General features: G+C 42.5%; 1 protein-coding gene across 1 annotated transcript; it reads left to right on the plus strand.

Annotated features, from left to right (window-relative positions):
* Positions 1 to 61: 61 nt before the first annotated feature.
* On the plus strand, positions 62 to 17,900 carry KIAA1143. The gene is made up of 3 exons (XM_079947475.1): positions 62 to 263; positions 6,029 to 6,176; positions 14,830 to 17,900. Exons 1-3 carry the CDS (start codon positions 156 to 158, stop codon positions 15,033 to 15,035), a joined length of 462 nt encoding a protein of 153 aa, XP_079803601.1. The 5' UTR covers positions 62 to 155; the 3' UTR covers positions 15,036 to 17,900.
* The last annotated feature ends 1,509 nt before the right edge of the window (positions 17,901 to 19,409 follow it).

A 19,409-nucleotide genomic window follows, 5' to 3' on the forward strand; every position in this document is an offset into this window, starting at 1 on the left:
GAAAAGGGAAAGGCCCCCGTCACGTGACGCGGGGAGAGAGGGCGGGAAGGGAAAGAAAGATGGCGGGGAGCGGGGTGGGCGGGGCGTCGGCGTGACGCGACGTGAGGCGCCGTCGCTCGGCCTTAACAGAAGCCTAGGTTTACCTCAGCGGCACCATGAGCAAAAAGAACCAGGTTTCGTACGTGCGGCCGGCCGAGCCCGCCTTCCTGAGCCGCTTCAAGGCGCGAGTCGGCTACCGGGAGGGGCCCACGGTGGACACCAAGGTAAAGGCGACGAGCGCCCGCCCCGGGGCCCTTCCCTGGCCAGGCGGGGGAAGGCGGCGAGAGGGTCGCCCTGGTGTCCGGGCTTCCGCGCTTCATAGAAGCGGAAGGTCGTCTGTAGTCAGCGCAGGGATCTTTTGCCCAGAGTGGAATTCGAACCCACGACCTTGAGCATAGAGGGTCTCGTGCTCCACCCGGCTTCCAATTAGGGTTTCCATCTCTGTTCTGGCAAAAGGCGGGGCGGTTGGGGGGGTCGATCTCGCCCCAAATCTGGTGCTGAAGCTTTGCCTAACATCCTAGCCCCTCTGGAAATGCCACAATTTGGACAGACCCAAAGCCTTTTGCACACCGTTTCAAACACAAATAGGTTTGGAGAGGTTCCCTAACTTGGATCCTTGCTTAGGGATCCTCTCCCTAACAAGTTAGGGATTCCTAACTTGGCAAAGATAAGAGAGATGATTTGAAATAACCGGACAAAACTATCAATACGGGATGTAGTGATTGATTGATTGATTGATTGATTGATTTATAAATAAATAAATAAATAAATAAATAAATATTTTTATTTGAATAAAAATCCCCCCTTGAATAACTTTCTTTCCCTGGAGTATCTCCCCCCCCCCTGCATTCTGTTCTCTTCTCTTAGGGAACATCCTAACTTAATGAGATCCCAAATCTTTCACTCCCAAGTGCAGTTTTATTCTTTAGCCAGGGTGGATCCATCAGTGTGTGCAAGAAAGAGACGGGGGGGATAGGGAAATACCTGCTTTCTTGAGAAAGGAAGGATCTGATCACAATGACTGGTGTGCTCTTTTTGCAGAAACAAACAGCAGAGGGAGTGCAAGCTAAACTGAATTAATTTTACTCCTTGCACTTTGCAGCATAAATGGCCACTTTGACCAACCATCCCAAACTAGCATGCATGGAATGGCATTGCTGGCTTTTGATCTGGTGTCAAACCTGTGCTTCATTTTATAACAGAAGTTATAGGTAGATCCCCCCCACCACAAAAAAAGCACACCCTAAATGCCTACAATTTAAATAGGAACATAAGAAGAACTTGCAGGATCGTACCGATGGGCCCTGTCACCAGGGTTCGAAATTAGCAGGGCGCCAGGAGCATTTTGCACCTAAAGATTCTCCATTTGCGAGCACCTCAAAAAGTCTGGGTGCCGTTTTCTGAACCTGGCTGACACCCAAGGATTACCGGAATGTATGTGCTTTGAAGCCTCAAAGTATGTATTAAGGATAGACAATATGTTAAGGTGTTTAACAATAAAGAGCAGTTTTGAAAACTGAAGTTTGGTACCAATATTTTTATTGTAAACACCAAATTAAACATGTATTAACAATTTCTGCTAAAAATGTGATATTAGCAATGTGTCACTTATGTGAATTGCATCTTAATTCATGCTTATCAAAATAATAAATAAAAAGTGTTGCTGACCCCCCCCCCCCATGGCGACTAGACGTTCTGTTTTGGCACCCAGAACCCAGACCCCCAAAGCCATTTGGCACCTGCCTTTTCTGTCCCAGTTTCTATTTTTTTTTAAAATAAATATTTATTAAAGTTTTTAACAAAATACAACAAAAAAGAAAAAACACAAAACAGAAAAATACACAAAACATAAAAAATAGATAACAATAAAAAAGAAATAAAAAATCCATTATTATTTTTCTAACTTTGAAGCTCATATCCTTATTTTCTTGACCTCCTCACACCTCCCCTTTTTGTATTCCCATTTACATAATCAAATCAGCAAATCCTTACCCTTTTTCCTTTTATCATCTTTAACTTGTACCTTAACATCTTAACATATCACAACTCCAATATTTTCATCCTTATATTCATTTTTGCATACTCTTTCTAACTTTGTCACTAATACCACTTGTTTTTAATCCAACATCATTTTAGCATTCATAAATTTTACACTGTTTCTGTAAATAGTCTTTAAATTTCTTCCAGTCCTCTTCCACCAGCTCTTCTCCCAGGTCTCGGATTCTGCCAGTCATTTCTGCCAGTTCCATGTATTCCATTACTTTCATCTGCCATTCTTCCAGAGTGGGTAGATCCTGTGTCTTCCAATACTTTGTTCTGTCCCAGTTTCTAACACTGCATCTCATCCACAGTAGCCAACCAGATGCCTGTGGAAACCCCCAAAGCATGACTTGAGCACAACAGCCCTTTCCCCACTTGGGATTTCCAGCAACTGGCATTCAGAAGCATCACCGCTTCAAACAATTGGTCCTAAACCCAGAGAAGTGCCTATGTCAGATTTGCATGCATAGCCAGGCTTTTTGTCTCTCTTGACATAGCCCTTGGGCTTTGCGCCACCAGCTGTTTGCGAAAGAAGTGGGTGAAGACTGAGCTTTGAAAGTGGTTCGTGTGAGTGAGACACAGTCCCAAAACAGATATGAAAAGCCCCGCTGCCCAGCCCTCGAGTGCATGCAAATAAGCTTGTTGGATTGAATCTCTGTAGGCCTCTCTTGCTCTGTACGAGGGTGACACACAAATTCACGAAGCATTCCATATTTTTAATATTTAGGCTGTTGAATAAGGCTTCCGCTGAAGTCATTCTAGAAATTAATAATTGTACGATTGTAGAAGTCTACCGTGCTGGTTTGGTTGTGAAGCAGCTGATAAATAAATTAAAGCCAAATTAATAAATATTAGAGCCACCCCAGACTTGTGCATGTTTATTAAACATGTGACTGCCCCTTTGGCTATAAAGCAGGGGTAGGAGTTAACGTTTTACCCTTAAAAGGAGCATGTTGGCGGAGGGGAGTGAAACTTGCCCACCCCCCCCACTCAGCCTTACCCTGCCATGCTCCTCTGCTTTATATAGTTTTTTCCTTGCCAGTATTGGAGTCAGGCAGGGAGGGGCAGCTTTAAGCAGCAGAGAACAGGGAAGTAAAGATTGGGTGGGTGGGTTTGCCTCCCCTCCCCTGTGGGCTTTTTAAAGTATAGTTACATACCCTCCCCCCACTGTGTGGACAGAGCATGGATCACTCACTTGGTTAGAGTGAGGTGCTGATAATTCCAAGGTTGCAGGTTCGATCCCCATAAGGGAAAGCTGCATATTCCTGCCGTGCCAGAGGTTGGTCTGATCACTAGGGTCTCTTCCAATTTCATGATTCTATGTCTATGTGAATTAGCATACAATTACTCTCTCTAGCCAAAAGCAAAGTCCAAAAGACTCAAGCCATGCAGCAGTCTTGCTGATGTTAATCAGGTCTGGGTCTAGTCACAGAGCAGGCCTTCTGGGAAGCCTATACACACTGCCTTGGCAGCGCAAAAATCTAACAAATAGTATTTTGCACGTGGAGCTTGCAGCCAGACGTTGGGAGTATGGAATGCTCCTGTTCAGGGTTCCAGCCTGCCTTCCAGGCATGCCCTTTTGCAAGACAGACCTTTTCTGCAGTGGCTCCCCATTTGTGGAATGCTCTCCTCAGGGAGGTTCGGCTGGCACCTTCATTATACCAGGCAAAAACATTCCTCTTCAGCCAGGCCTGTGACTGATTGACATTTGATGCCCTTTTGAATGTGTTGCGTGAGAGTTTTGTTCTTATTTTTAATTATGTATTTTGTGTTTTTTGTAATGTAATTTTATGTTGTGAACTGCCTTGAAATCTCCAAGTGAAGGGCCTTATACAAGATAGATAGATAGATAGATGATAGATAGATAGATAGATAGATAGATAGATAGATAGATAGATAGATATAGACAGACAGACAGACAGATAGAAGGTTTAGTTTGGACAAACCAGGCGAGATCCTTTCTTAATGAACAAATTGTCAAAGGGAGAAAAGGCAGCAGAGTATGATTAAGAGGAGGAAAAGTAATATTTCCATTTGTCCTTAGTAACAACGCTTCTCTGAGAGTTTCATGCAGTGTGATGGAAACCAGTTTGTAGCTCTGCATTTGTTGTCTCGTAGGTTTGATTGTTTTCCTATTCTGCCTGCGCTGGTGAGTGTTCTGGGGCTACAGAAATGAGAAGCAGTACAAACCTTCAAGCTGGGTTGCTTTGCGTAGATAAAAAGCTGTCACATTTTGTTTTTAGATGCAAGCTGACTGACTAGTTGCACTTCACAGAAATCTGAAAGCATTTGAGTTGCTTTCGGTATAAGCTGTCTTTGAAAATCACAGATTTGCAAATCTAGACTGGATTCCAGAAAGATTGGGTGGATTCGCATTGGGCTCCCGGAAGGGCATATATACACTCATGGGGTCTGAGCTGGCGCTGACAGGAATATGAGACCTTGGGGTTGTGGTGGATAGCTCCATGAAAATGTCAACCCCGTGTGTGGCAGCTGTGAAAAAGGCAAATTCCATGTTATGAATTGCTAAGAAAGAAATGGAAAAGAAAGCTGTTGATATCCTAATGCCACTATATAAACTTGTGGTGCGACCGCTTTTCAAATATACTGGGTACAGTTCTGGTCACCTCACTTCAAAAAAGATAATGTAGAACTGGAAAAGATTCAGAAAAGGACGCCAAAATGATCAAGAGAATGAAGCAACTCCCCTATCAGTAAAGGTTGCAGCATTTGAGGTGACTAAGAGGTGAACGTGGTAGAATTTTATAAAATTATGCATGGCAAGGAGAAAGTGGATAGAAAAAGCTTTTCTCCCCCTCTCGTGGTTGTAGGGGTAGAGGGTAAAAATCAACAAAAATCACCTGTCCTGTTCTGTTAGTGGAGGCGTCTAGATCCAAAGGTCCTATGCGAGTGCAAGGGCACCAGTTGGATTCTACCTGTTGATTCTAGCTGATAACTGGAAGCAAGTTTTGTGTAAGATTTTTGGAATCTGTAGCTGTAAGCCAGCTCAAGAACATTACATCTTTTGCCTACTACTTTGCAATGAATGTTGCAATCCTAAGCATGCTTACCTGAGAAAAAATGCATTGATTCCTGTCAGACTTTCCAGTGAAAATGTCTAGGATTAGGCACAAGAGTGACATGGTATGTTCAAAAGTCCTTTAAACAGCAATCCTCAATACCCGCTCAATTGGAATTACTCCTGTTTAGGATTGGGCCTTTATGTTTTATCTCAGCAAAACCTAGAGCGGCAGGTCACTATTTATCCCAATCGACAACTGAAAAATGAACTGAGGCAGTGAAGGTGTAGTTTGTCCACGGGCTAACTTCACGGCAGAGGTAGGACCTGAATGCCGCTTCATGTTTAACCAACACCAGACTGCACTGACTGTTAATTGTCTGAAAGTTTTGTTTTCTTTCCTTTTCTTTTTTATTAGATAAGTATTGGTTTCTTACTTGCTGGACATAGTACATAATTAAATGCATGGTTTGCCTCAAAGGGGCATTCTTACAATAAAACTAAATGATGTGTGGGATTCAGGTGATGTAGTTATTAGAATTATTTTACTATATAAAAGAAGTCCCTTCAGAAAGAACAAGACTCAGGAACCTTTGACCCTCCAAGTGTTGCAGAACTACAAGTCCGTTCAACCCTGATCATTGGCCATGATGGTTGGGGGTGATGGGAGTTGCAGTCCAACGATGTCTGTAAGGCCAGAGGTTCTCCAGTCCCGACATAGAAGATAACAGGGAGAAGCTGTTCCAGCCAACCTTCTTCCTGACATTTTATAATTTCATGTTCTGCCAATTCCGATTATTGTTTTGTCTTTTCCTTAACCCAAGAGAACTGGCCAGATGGTAGTAGATGACTGCTAATCTTCCTTCTCTTACCTTAAAATTATTTTGGGAATGACTGTCTGAGTAGCTTAGCTTTCCTCCTTTCTTCCAGAGAGAACAGCTCCCAGCTGATGACGATGACGATGGAAGCGACAAAGAGGATGAACAGCCACAGGTGATTGTTTTGAAAAAAGGGGACCTGAGTGCCGAAGAAGTGATGAAGATTAAAAAGGAGGTTAAAGAGACTCCCAAAGCCACAGGTACGTTTTGTAAATACTAGGTTCAGCATTCTTTACTAAGCAGAAGGACTGTTTCTATCAAGCAGCCTTCTAATTTGTCAGTTACTTTGGATACGATGCCTATCCAACCCCCTGCTCTGCTCACTTTGGTTCCTTATTGCCCCTCTCCCTAGCACTCTCTCTGTCTTGATCTTCCAGTACTGCCACCAATTCCCATTTCCCTGGTTTGCCATTTCAAGTTGCTGCCTTTCTCCTTTCTGCATTACAGCTGCTTCATTTCTCTAGGGGCTCCTTTGGGTGTGCTTTCTCTCTCTCCTCCTCGCTTTAGTTAGAGATAATAAGGTTAGAGATGCCAGGTGGAACTTAACAGCACAAGCGTGACAGCCACGGCAAAGGGACAGAAAGACAATGGAGGGACAATGGACAATGGAGTGCGCTTCCTGGGATGAAATCAAACAGTTGGAGAGTCACAGCACTCGCTGTGGCTGCAGAGGCAGATAACTTGTAACTGCTGCCTCCTGCATTGTTTTTGCTGCGTTAGCAGCACCAAAGTGGCCTCTCTAAGGTGCAAACCTGGGCACCGTGTATGGAGGTCATGGGCTGCTTAGATGAGTGTTTCCCAACCTTTTTCCAACCATGGCCCCCTTCTGAACTTGTTTCCTTCCTGTGCCCCCCATGGACACAGTACAAATCTGAGGTTCTGCCCCATTAACAAAAGCCCGCCCCCCGACAAAAATCCTGGCTACGCCCATGCCCCCCCCTTGTCCTACTGGTAGAAAGGTAGCTATTTAAATGTTTTGTTTGTAAACAGTTATTTGACACACAGGGGGAAACCTACATATACAGTCCAAAAGGTGCACAGGGAGTTCTGTATAAAGTGGAACCTCGTGTTACGCACCGTCCCCCTAACAAATGCTTTGGGTTATGCGCTCCGCTAACCCGGAAGTAGATGCTCCCGGTTGCGACCTTTGCCCTGGGATGCGAGTGGAAGTCGTGCTCCGGCGGCGCGGCAGCAGTGGGAGGCAACATTAGCGAAAGCGCGCCTCATGTTACGAGCGGCTTCCGGTTACGAACGGACCTCCGGAACGGATTAAGTATGTAACATGAGGTACCATTGTATATGGGAGAAATTTTAAAAACAAGTGGTCCTCATTGACCTGGTGCAAAAAGATCTTATCAAGCAGCTCTGGCTTGCCCAGCCCTACCCATTGTTGCCCCACCACCGCACTTACCTGACCTGGGGGTTCTGGATCAGGGGCTCCGCTTGTCAAAACGGGAGTCTCAGTGATTGCCCTCTCCTGCCGGAAACAAACCAGGACTGCTCCAAGAAAACACACATGGCAAAAAGGAGCGCTAGGCCCTGGTGGGCCGCCCCCTTACTCGCTTGTGATAGGCCAAGCGGATAGCCAGCCGATCAGGATTTTTAAAAAAAACAAAATTGATTTCTCCCTTCTCACTTCCCTCTGTGGCCCCCTAGCCTCATGCTGTGGCCCCCCATTTATGCAATTTTCACCTATGCCCCCCTTGGAACATCCTGGAGCCCCCAGGGGGCCATATGCTCCTCCATTGGGAAACACTGGCCTAGATAACAAGACACTTCACTGATGTGGTCCAAAGGAAAGCAGACCAATACATTTGGCACCAGCTTGGCTGCAGGAGTTGGTGGAAAGAGGTGTACAAGACACCACCCTCAGGTTTTACTTCTGAAGCTTTTCTCACAATTGAGTACAGCCACTAGGCAGTGGAGGTTTACTTCTCTAAGTTTTCCTTCTCTAAGATGATGTACCTGCCCTATTGACAAACCCCATCTGCCCCTCACTTCCCTCTACAGCATGCGCAGAAACTGCCTTCTTGACCATTTGAACCGGCACTTGGTCTCGTCCGCTCAATCTGCCAGAGCTTGTATTCGCATGCAGGGAAGTTCCTAACTCACAGAAGGTTTGGGACCCATCGGCTACCCTCACCTGGTTTAGCCATCCAGTTGAAGCTGTTCCCAGGGTGTGGCTGCTGTCACATGCTGACAGCTTCTAGGAGCCGCAGGTGAGAGCTGAGTGCTGGGTGGGGACCAAAGGTGGAAAAACTAACCCAAAATGAGCACAATGTGCCCCCCACCAGAGGTACCACCTCTCCCCTAACACCCCTTACACCCCAGCTGCTTATAATAATATATATATATACACACACACACACACACACACACACACACACACACACCAGTTTGGCAGTGATTCCACCAACCACATTTCTTCAGCTGTTAAAGCAGATCTCTCCTAAAAGAATTGTTTTTAGCCACAAGCTAAATATTTTCACTTAACCTTAATTTATTGGTAGAAGCTAAATTAGTTTCTAAAAATGAAAAGAGCTTAAGTCTGTCTCTGCGCAATATTTTTCTGTAAACCTTCCGCTTGAATCCTAGAGAGAATTACTGTCCTGTCAAAGGTAATTTTTTCTGAGATAAAATTTCATAGAAGCAGAAAATGGTAATTGGTGTATAATGCCTTTTTCATGTATTCATTATAATCTCTAGAATTGATTTTTTCTGCTCCTTTTCTAGTACATCTGGCCTCTGGGACATCGTAATGTATGCACAAGTCCAAAAACTTGGCAGCGAGTGTCCTTACTCATTCAAACTGTAATATTATTCTAGTCTTGTTCAATTTGCTTGGTTTCTCTCTCTCTCTCTCTTGTTTAGTTTTTTTTTTTTAAGCCATATGCCACACATTATATGCTTGGGCATCAAAGTACACTTTCTACATCCCAAAGTGCTGCTTTAGCACTTTGTGAGTTTGTGCTGACGTGTAGCTGATCGGCAGCCTTACTGACTTGCTGTTATTTCTATAACCTTGTGTACCACTTGACTTTCAACACTGGGACAATAGATTGGTTTCCATCGCTCTTTATTTCAACACTTTTTTCAGGGGAGAAAGAGAGACATATTTAGTTTAATGATGCCGGTGGTCTGAGAATTGTGAGGTACCATACCAGTGGGAACATTAGAGCAAATCCTTTCTGAATAAGTGGCTAGAGGATCATGTACAGTCGGTGCAGGAGAAAGCCAAAAGGTTTGCAGTTAAGCTATTCAGTCTTCTGCCGTTAGTGAGTAAAGATCATGTTGATGAGCCCTCAGCCCTGCCGTGGTGACAGATCTACATGGCTTTCCCTCTTCTGTCTTGAATTGCTGGCAGGCAAAGGAAGCCTGGAAGAAAGCTCCATTTAATATGGGACTCTAATATGGGAGAAAGAAACTGAGCTCTGTTTTGTGTCTCTTAAGTTCTGCACAGCATTGTGGAAACTGAGGATTGTATAGATGCCTTTGCAGTTTCACAGTACCCCTATTGAAATAGACTGTTAAGAGGGTGGCTTCACAATATAAGTTTTTAAAGCATACCCCCCCCCAAAGCATAATATGTGTGTGAAACAGATGCATGTTTTCAGTCACACCATGATCCCACCATGTGTGCATTTATTATCATATAATGTAAAAGTGCCCTGACACCTTTCATTAGTTTTACAATCAATTTAACATTCAGAGTTTGACTTCCTTCCCCCTCTTTCTGCAGTTCCTTAAATTTATTTTTTAATATCTTCCACATATCCAAATTTGCTCATTTAATTGTCTACTTTAAATATATACTCTTATGAGACTGCAGGTTATTTCAATAATCCTGCTAATGTTCTTATCTGTTTGCAATTTATCTGTAAATATTCAACAAACCATTTCCATTCTTTTATAAAAAGTTTGTTATCTTGATTTCTTATTTTCCAGTAAGTTCCACGATTTCTGCATATTCCATAAGTTTTTGTATCCATTCTTCCTTTGCTGGGACTTCTGCTTCTTTCCACTTTTGGGCGAGTAGCATTCTTGCTGCTGTAGTAGTATACATAAATAAGTTTCTATACAATTTAGGTAGTCCCTATAATTCCCAAAAGAAAAGCTTCTGGGATTTCCCCCCCCCCCCAAAAAAAAGTTATTTTGAAGATCCTTTTCATTTAATTGTATATCATTTCTCAGTAAGCTTTCTCCAAGGCTTTCTTAATCACTGGAGGAATATGAAATTAGTTCCCCATCATCTGGAACTTGTCCAGGTTTTCGTGGCCAGGGTTCAAAATCTGAGGCGGAGGACTTTATTTGGGAAGGACCAGGAAACTAGTAAGATGCTCCGCTGCTGGAGAGCTCAGCCTCTGAAGGTTCTTGGTCCAGGACCACAGCAATGACACAAACAATATTTGTTTAAAGGATTTTAAACGTCATTTGTTTAGCATTGTCCCCAGTAACATTGCCAGCTATTTTTAAAACATTGGTTTCCTTGTTTATGCCAAATATGTTCTTCCTGGGCAGTCTTAGCTGTGCTGATCTGTTAAAGTTTTAATGTTGTTATTAATGTTTTATTTCTCTTGCTGTCAAAATTAATGTTTTATTTCTCTTTCTGTCAAAATTAACTTCTGCTTCATTTCTCTAAAACCGAACCATTCACCGGCCTACAACTGTCAGCTCACTTTCGATAAAAAGCAATTCCTCTCAAATTCCTGGCTTTGGCTGTTGTCAGGCTTCTAACAGCATTTGTTTCTTTTACAAATCCCTCTCTGAACTTTTCAAAGATAGATAGCTCATCAGTTTCTGGAGGTCATTGGCCCAACTGTAGGATGCAGTAGAAATCCATCACTCTTGTATCTCAGAATGGGTGAGATGTATTTTGTTCCTAGCTAAAGGAAAAGTATCCTTTTTTCCCCTTGCTTTTTTTGCAGGCCCTCACAAATCAAAGTTGCTTTCCTTCAGCATGTTAGCCAAGCTGATTTAGGACTTCATCTCCTCTTTCTCATTCTTCCTGCAAACTGCTTGCACAAGACTTTACCTGTAGTCATTCCTCGCTGATTTATTCCCCAGTTCACCACTGCTGACAATGTGGAGCGGAGTCAAGGGCTCCCAAAATTGGTTGGTGTTGTTGATTGAAAGGCTTTGATCTCCGTGAGCTAGTGTATCCTATCCTACTTCTCTCATCTCTGTCTGCTGGCAGGTTTTCTTTTCTTCTGTAGATAATCTATGAGTCAAGGTCTGATTTTTGGGGTGTGTGTGTGTTTCATTAAAAACATGGTTACAGCATATTTATACTAGTCCCTCTGATTTCCACATCATCAGAAAGATCAACCCTCTCTCAGTGCCACTTTAATTAACACACCGCCATATGATCTAGAAAACCCACCATCTCAAAATGGTGCACGCCCCCTCAGGGATTGACGTCTATCTGTTCTGCATCGTCTACAATCATGAGCAGGGTGGATAAAAATCAATGTTATTTTTAATTTTTTTTTTAAATGGATTTTTTAAAAATTTAAAATGGATTTTTAAAAATTTAAAATGGATATTTAAAATGAAATCCTTTTGGAGGAAAAATATTTCTAAACGTAGTTTTCTGTTTAAGTTACATTATAGTCCAAAAGCTATTCATCAGGAAATAAGGATTTGTTTTAAGTTTTTCATGTGTGCTAAAACTCAAAGTTTTTTTTTAAAAAATTGTTTAACCAAATCAGTTAACAAACATGGATACATATGCTATAATGTTCTTGATTTAGTTAAATAAATTGTTATTAAGGAAATGATTATTTTTCTCCTTCCAGTAAAGTACAGCAGAAAAGTTGTCCAAATATAAACAGTTAACTTGTTCAATCTCACAATAATTTCATAATTATCTGTCTATGTATTTCTAATAGTATAACCAAATCAGTAATTTTTGATATAACTGTAAAAACTACTCTGAAAATTTATTATTCCAAAAATGAAACCGTCTACTGGTTGTAAATATTAAGATTATACCAGCAAGAATGAGTCTTTCTGTAAAAAAGAAAAGAAAAAAAGATTTAAATCAAGTCTTACTGACTAGTGATTGAAATCGATTTGATTTAAATCAAATCCACCCTGATCATGAGCTTTCTTTTGAGTCAACTTTCTGCTCATCACCTGCTCTTCCTGCCAGCCCTTGGAGTCAGCCACTTTCTCTCAGTGCTGGGAGAGGCCATAGTAGCTGTGCTGTACCATTAATTTTGTTTGGAGTTCTGGCAGCTTTCAATGGAGACAGGTAGCGAAGTGGGAGTCTTGGCCAGTCCATGGGTAGTAAGCCATAAAACGAGACCTTGTACGGGAGAGCAGCGAGAAAGAGAGAACATCAGCCCAGCTCCTACCCTACCTGTTCTGCCTTATTTTATTCAAAAAGGCAGCGGCGTCGAGCAGTAATGGAGAACCAGCTCTTGTTTTTGCTGAGGTCTGAATGTGAAACTCTTAGAATACATAGCTGAGTTGGGCTTGGATCCCAGAACTGGGTTTAAATAGTGTAATTGTTACGACAGGAATGCATTCTCTTCTCTACTTTGTTCATATTGAATCCACCTTTGCACTGCTTTCCATGACAGCCTTGATGGAAAAGGTACCATGTACCATCACAGCTGTGGCTTATTATAAATCTCAAGATAATGGTGTTGCAAGGGCACAGAGTAAGTTATTAAATGAAGATCAATCAACCACAGTGTTTCTGGCAAGTTTCTATTAGAAAATTGATTTTTAAAACATTCTGTTACTTAGTTAAGAAAAATGTGTTGCCGAGGAGAAGCTTAGATTTTTCTTTCAATGCTCCGCCACCTATAAATTATCAAAATTGCAAGCTATCTCAGCATAAGGCTTTGCTTGTGATTCATGACACTAGCTTTCATAACCTAGCAAAACAATTTTGAGATGCTTCAATCTTGCCGATGATCTTCATCTCGCACATTACCAGTCTCAAGAGTTTGTCTTCATCGACTTCCTCAAGCAACATTTACTAGCCTTCACATACTGCATTATGATGCCCTTTATGCATCGTGGTTACAATCCATCACTCAGTGCCTCTTATGCAACCACCATTTATTTCATTGTGGGTTTCACCTAAGCTGTGCTGTGGGGTTTGGTAGGTTATACGCCTTATATGTGCACAATGACATAGTTTCAATGTATTGACCAGACCACAATTTGGCTGTTGTGAATGAGCTATATTCTGTCCTTCCAATCATCATCATCATCATCATCATCTTTTTCTTTTATTTCTTTTACTTCTTTATTTTTTCTTTTTTTTTGTTGTTTTTTCTGATATCTTTCATTTCACTGCTTTATTGTGAATAGCATTTTATAGAGGTATAAATAACTGTAAATATGAAAAGAGACAAAATATTCTCTAATTTTTTTCCCCTTGGTTAGATGTATTTTCTTTTTCTTTTGTATTTTCTTTTGTTGTGAATGTTTTCTAATTTGTACTTAATAAAAATATTTTTTTTAATTAAATAATAATAATATATTTATTCTCATTGTACAACCTATGTACAGTGAAATTAAACGAGCCTCCCTCCCTTTACATACTCAAGATTCCCTTCCTGGTTTGTGGTAACTATATTATTTTATTTATTAATTGCATTTATACCCCACCCTTTTCTTCAACGAGCTCAAGGTGGCGTACATTGTTCTCCCCCTCCACTTTTAACCCCACAACAACCCCTAGGCTGAGAGGCGGTGACTGGCCCAAGGTCACCCAGTGAAATTCATGGCTAATTTGGGGATTTGAACTCTAGCCTTCCGGGTCAGAGTCTATTAAATCAGGCAAGAGGCAGTCCTTAATTTCAGTGGGTCTGCTCTTACAGTAGTTAAGCTTGGTTGGATACCATCCATACTGATAGTACCTGGAAAAAATAAGGAAACTTTCAAGTTTAGGGTCGTTTTATTTTTTTAATTTTCATTTATGAATACGATTTAAGTTAACTGTGTGCTTACCTACTACATTAGTTATGAAGATTCTTTGTAACGTTTGCCAGTTTCCTTCAGATAGTTGCATCAGATTTCTTCCACTCTTGTTCATTTTGAAGTCAGGTGATCCTGGGCTTTCATGTATGAAATTTTGAGAAATTTCATTGCAGTGGGTCAGATCAACATATTATAGTGGCAGCACATCACTGGGCCAACCTGACCTTGTTATGACTTCCACCACATATAGTGTAACTAAGACAGAATGGGGGGGGGAGGGTATTTAGACATATTAATATTGAGAAAGACAGAATGCTACCTTATAATGGCTTAGACCATTGCTTCATTTTAATATTGTCTGAAGTGGCTCTACAGAGTTTCAGATTGTGGTGTCTCTCAGCCTTTGCCTGAAGATACTGCAGCCTTTGCCTGAAGTAAGCTTATGCACTACTGCAGCCTTTTCCCAGGATACTTGAGCTATTCCGTAGGATTACAGTGGTGCCCTGCAAGACGAACGCCTCGCAAGACGGAAAACCCGCTAGACGAAAGGGTTTTCCGTTTTGGAGGCGCTTCGCAAAACGAATTTCCCTATGGGCTTGCTTTGCAAGACAAAAATGTCTTGCGAGTTCCTGCGGGGTTTTTTTCCTTTCCCCCCCTTTTTCTAAACCGCTAAGCCGCTTATCAGCTGATCCGCTAAGCCACTAAAAGCCGCTAAGCCGCTAATAGCGCTAATCCGCTAAGCCGTCAATGGGCTTGCTTCGCAAGACGAAAAAACCGCTAGACGAAGAGACTCGCGGAACGGATTAATTTCGTCTTGCGAGGCACCACTGTATCATACTTTTTTGAAACTCAGAAGGTGGGAAAGTGGAGATGCAAGAGTGTGCACATAAAGGACTATTTGCATTCTTACCCTAGATGAAGAAGCTGAATCTGGAGATGGAAAGATTATGTTTAGGAAACCTCCTAAGCGTTCATCAGAAGAGAAGTACTCCGGTTTGACGGCCACATCAAGTAAGAAGAGAAAAGAGACAAAGAGGATTTCTCCAACCTCCCAAAATACAACGAAGCAAGTCAAAAATAGCAGCTTGCTTTCGTTTGATGAAGACGAGAGTGATGATTAGGAGCAGATTTGGATAGACATACAGTTTTTCCTCACAGGCAGAAAGTTGAGCTGAGCGCACCATGGAAACAGACACGGAATGGGACTTTTAATTTTATTTGAATGCACATCTATAGTCATGAAAGATCTTTGAACAAAACTATGGGAAAAAAATGAAATCCGTACAAGTTTAGTATTCCACATAATGGAATCTTTATTGGTGCACATATAAATTTTACAGAGAGATTTATCTGCCAGCCAGTCCCCTTATTTTGTTTCCACAAGAATTTAGTGTCAAAAGATGGCATCTGTACGTGCATATTTACTCAATTACACCTGATTACCCAAACGGAGGAATGTAAGGTCTGTTTACTGTGGACTAAAAATGTATAATGTTGCTTTGGCAAAGCTGTCTGTCGTATCTCAAAGGACCGAAAGAATTGCTGGGATTCTGATCACACTGGGCATATTGATTTCAAAAGAAGAAACCCTGCCGCAGTGTGTCCTTTAGTGGAAAAATATTTGGAAGTTCAGTGTGTTCTGTAACCAGGAATGGATTGTGTGTTGCTACAAAACATGTAGCAGGATTAACAATGTAAAGCTTCATCAAGGAGCTGGTCTGATGTTGCTGGGTGCAACAGCTGTTTTTAGTATAGCTGATATTTTAATGCCACAATTAAATGGCTGCGTGAAATTATTTTCTGTGATTCCGTTTTTACCCACTGTTCTTGAGAGAATAAAACTGTTTCTCCCCAGGCTATAACTTAAACTTTCTTAGCAGTATTTCCCCCCAAATTATAAATGATTATCCTTTAATCTAGAATGTAACAGAGGCTCCAAACATATGGAGACTGAAAAGACCCCAATGAATGGATTATCCAGTCTCACTCTGAGTCTTAAGAAAGGATATCCTGTTTCTAAAGCATTCGGGACAGATGCTTAGGTACAGCCCACTTCTTTCTTATATGACCTCACATCATCTCTGATAACTAAGAGTACAAACTATGGTTATTCCATTGAGTTTCACTTCCTCCTTCCCCATGTGTCTTAGTGACAGCAGTTAAGCATAGCATCCTTTCCCCTTGGAGCAGACAGAGAAGCTACTCAGCATGTGCAAATGTCCCATGTGGAGAGGCAACACAACGTCTTCCTCAATTTATTTCACTAATCCAAAGAAGGGGACATCACCCAGTTACAGAGTTAAGGACATTCAGCAGGCTTATGCCGACTATGAGAGTCAGAAAAATATCTATGGCAGGCATCTTCCCATACGGGATTTGTGGGTGCATATATACGCAGGTGGCGCTGTGGGTTAAAGCCTCAGCGCCTAGGACTTGCCGATCGAAAGGTGGGCGGTTCGAATCCCTGCGGCGGGGTGCGCTCCCGCTGCTCGGTCCCAGCGCCTGCCAACCTAGCAGTTCGAAAGCACCTCCGGGTGCAAGTAGATAAATAGGGACCGCTTACCAGCGGGAAGGTAAACGGTGTTTCCATGTGCGGCTCTGGCTCTGGCTCTGGCCAGAGCAGCGATGTCACGCTGGCCACGTGACCCGGAAGTGTCTCCGGACAGCGCTGGCCCCTGGCCTCTTAAGTGAGATGGGCGCACAACCCCAGAGTCTGTCAAGACTGGCCCGTACGGGCAGGGGTACCTTTACCTTTATATCTGTATGTAGTTGGCACCACATATCGCTGGAAGTTCCTAGATTCATAAGAGAGGAGATGCAGAATTATCATCATTGATGCCTGTCTAGCCATGGCCACTGTGGTGATACATCAGACTACTGCAACAGCTGAATGGCTGATGGTAGCAACTGCCTTTACTTCCCTTCCTGATATCCCAGGGCTACAGCAACACATAACATTGCCATGTGCAAACCCTCCTCCTGACAATGTGACACATTCTCACACACTTGGTAGAATAGAGTATGGTCAAGAGGAGGCCTTCTGTGTCCGGGTGTCCTCCGGACAGAAAGAGTGACTGATTTCTTGGATAGTTTATGAACCAAAGAGTAGCTCCATCTTTCTGCAGATCAGTTTGTGTATTGGAATGCATATCTCTGAAATTCAGCTTTCCCAAGATATAGTGGTACCTCAGTTTTCGAGCGTCTCAGAAGCTGAACGTTTCAGTTTTTGAACGCCAGAAACCTGGAAGTAATTGCTTCCGTTTTTGAACGTGTCTCGGAAGTTGGACGTGTTTTTCAATTTTTCCAATTGAACTAAAATGGAGCTTACATATACACACACTTCCTGGTTGGTTCCACTGCCATTTCCCCTTTTCAGCAGGGTTGAAAGTAATAAGGATACAGTAATAAGGGACAGTTGATGGAGCAGAAGCTTTGGTCTAAAAGAAGGTTTGGCCTGCAGGTCGTGGTAAGAGACCGGGCCTGGATTTGAGAGAGATGGAAGATGGCTTGCTGAAAGGAGGGAAGAACTTTAAGGATGGAGGAGTTCTATTAGAGAGAAAACAGTTTAGATTCAGGCAGAAGATGTGGGTGGGGTTATTTGGAGTGGGATGGAACTCACCCGTAACACAAAAGCACCCACTGAAGTTGCTGAACTACAACTCCCATCATCCCAGACCATTGACTGGGGCTGATGGTAATTGGGTTCCAAGAACATCCATAGATTTCATACCGCTATAGTAAGCCTAAACAGGTATGCACATTGTGCAGGTGGGTTATATGCATGATTGTAGACTTCCATCTGTTGCTAAACTAAAAGGAAAACTAATGTGCACTTCCAGAAGAAGAAAAAGGGCAATGAGAATTCTGTGTTTCTGGGATGTGACTATATCAAATATTGTTTATGCTGATCACCGTAGTGTATAGCTGTTTGCCTGCTTAACCAATGAATAAATGTACTCTCCAAGGAACTGGAAGTGCGCCAGAAATCCTCTGGACTCTGTTTTCTACACAGAAATGCTCCCTGTGCATTTTTTCCCACACAGTCGGCAAAGCAACTCACATTATCTGAAAGGTAATTCCAGTGCTGTGTTTATCAAGGTGGTGAATGATGCCCAAAAGATCAAAGAGAATTAAATTGACCTTGAAAGCAGGAAGGGGGCTGGCGAGAGAGAGAAACCATCGAGCTGATTCTGCATAGGCAGAAACAGTTGTTAGGAGCATAGTAAGCAATTGTATTTAAGACCCGTCCTTTTTGAGAGTGCTACTAGGGTTCAGTGAACAGAGCATGCAGGCTACTTGCCTCTTTTCTTCACTGTGCTGCCCCATGTACAATCTGCCTTCAACAGGTTCATTATTGGCTTGGTGGCTTTTCCTCTGTCTGCACACAGTTCAGCAGGGACAAAAAAAGCACTCAGAGTGGGGCAAACCTCCCAGTCAGTTCTGAATCCTAACCTGTCCTCCACAGGCATAGTTTTCAGCAAAACCTGCCTAGAGCTAGGACTGGGCAATATATCTATATATCGTCGCAAACTGGTTTGAAGTCCATATCATGATAATCGGTTTCATAATTTTTGACCTGGCAATATATTGTGAATCGTGTATGTGTTTATGTGCTATGCAAAAATCATGATGCAGGAAAAGCCATGAAGTCAGCCAATGCCTCTACATAAAGCTCCATCCTTGTTTCATACATTGTGATATATCAATATACATTCCAGAAGTCCGTATGACTTCCAAAACATTCCAAAACCAAAGCACAGCTTCTGATTGGCTGCAGGAAGCTCCTGCAGCCAATCGGAAGCCGCGGAAGCCCCGTCAGATGTTCAGCTTCCAAAAATAGTTTGCAAACCGGAACAGTCACTTCCGGGTTTGTGACGTTCGGGAGCCAAAAGGTTTGGGAGCAAAGCTGTTCAACTTCCAAGGTATGACTGTATTGCAATGTTTAGCTGTGATATATTGTGATGTTGAAAACCAAATATCGCCCAGTCCTACCTAGAGCCCTCTGAGTGAGTTGGGCTGGATCTACAAATATCATAGCTATCAACCATGGGGAAGCGGGGGGAAAGGGCCAGGGTGCAGGGAGAAATAACAGTTGTTGGAAGAAGGATGATGGATCTCAAAGGGCTAAGCTTCCGGGATTCTTAAACAGGTATATTTGGCAAACCCTGGTTCAGAAATCATATGCAAACATGCCTCTCAATGCTAAAAAGAGCAGCAACATGCTCAAGGGCTGTAAGTGAAGAAGCTGTCAGAGACTTTTCAGGGACTCCCAAGAATTAAGAACCATTGCTCCTGCTTCCTTGTCAATGAAGAATCGCTCACAGAACCTCATCACTTGCCTCCTTCCCTCCTTACTGCCCTATCATCAGAGAAATTCTATTCAACTTGGAGAAGTTAGATCAAAAGTGGCTGTGACAGTGGTTTGGTTTGGTTCAGTACTGTATTGGGGGGCTGGGGCTGGCAGGTATGGAGGACTCCCTGGTCCTGAATGGGGT

Source organism: Podarcis cretensis (genome assembly GCF_951804945.1).
Source record: "Podarcis cretensis genome assembly, chromosome: 12".
Lineage (NCBI taxonomy): Eukaryota > Metazoa > Chordata > Lepidosauria > Squamata > Lacertidae > Podarcis > Podarcis cretensis.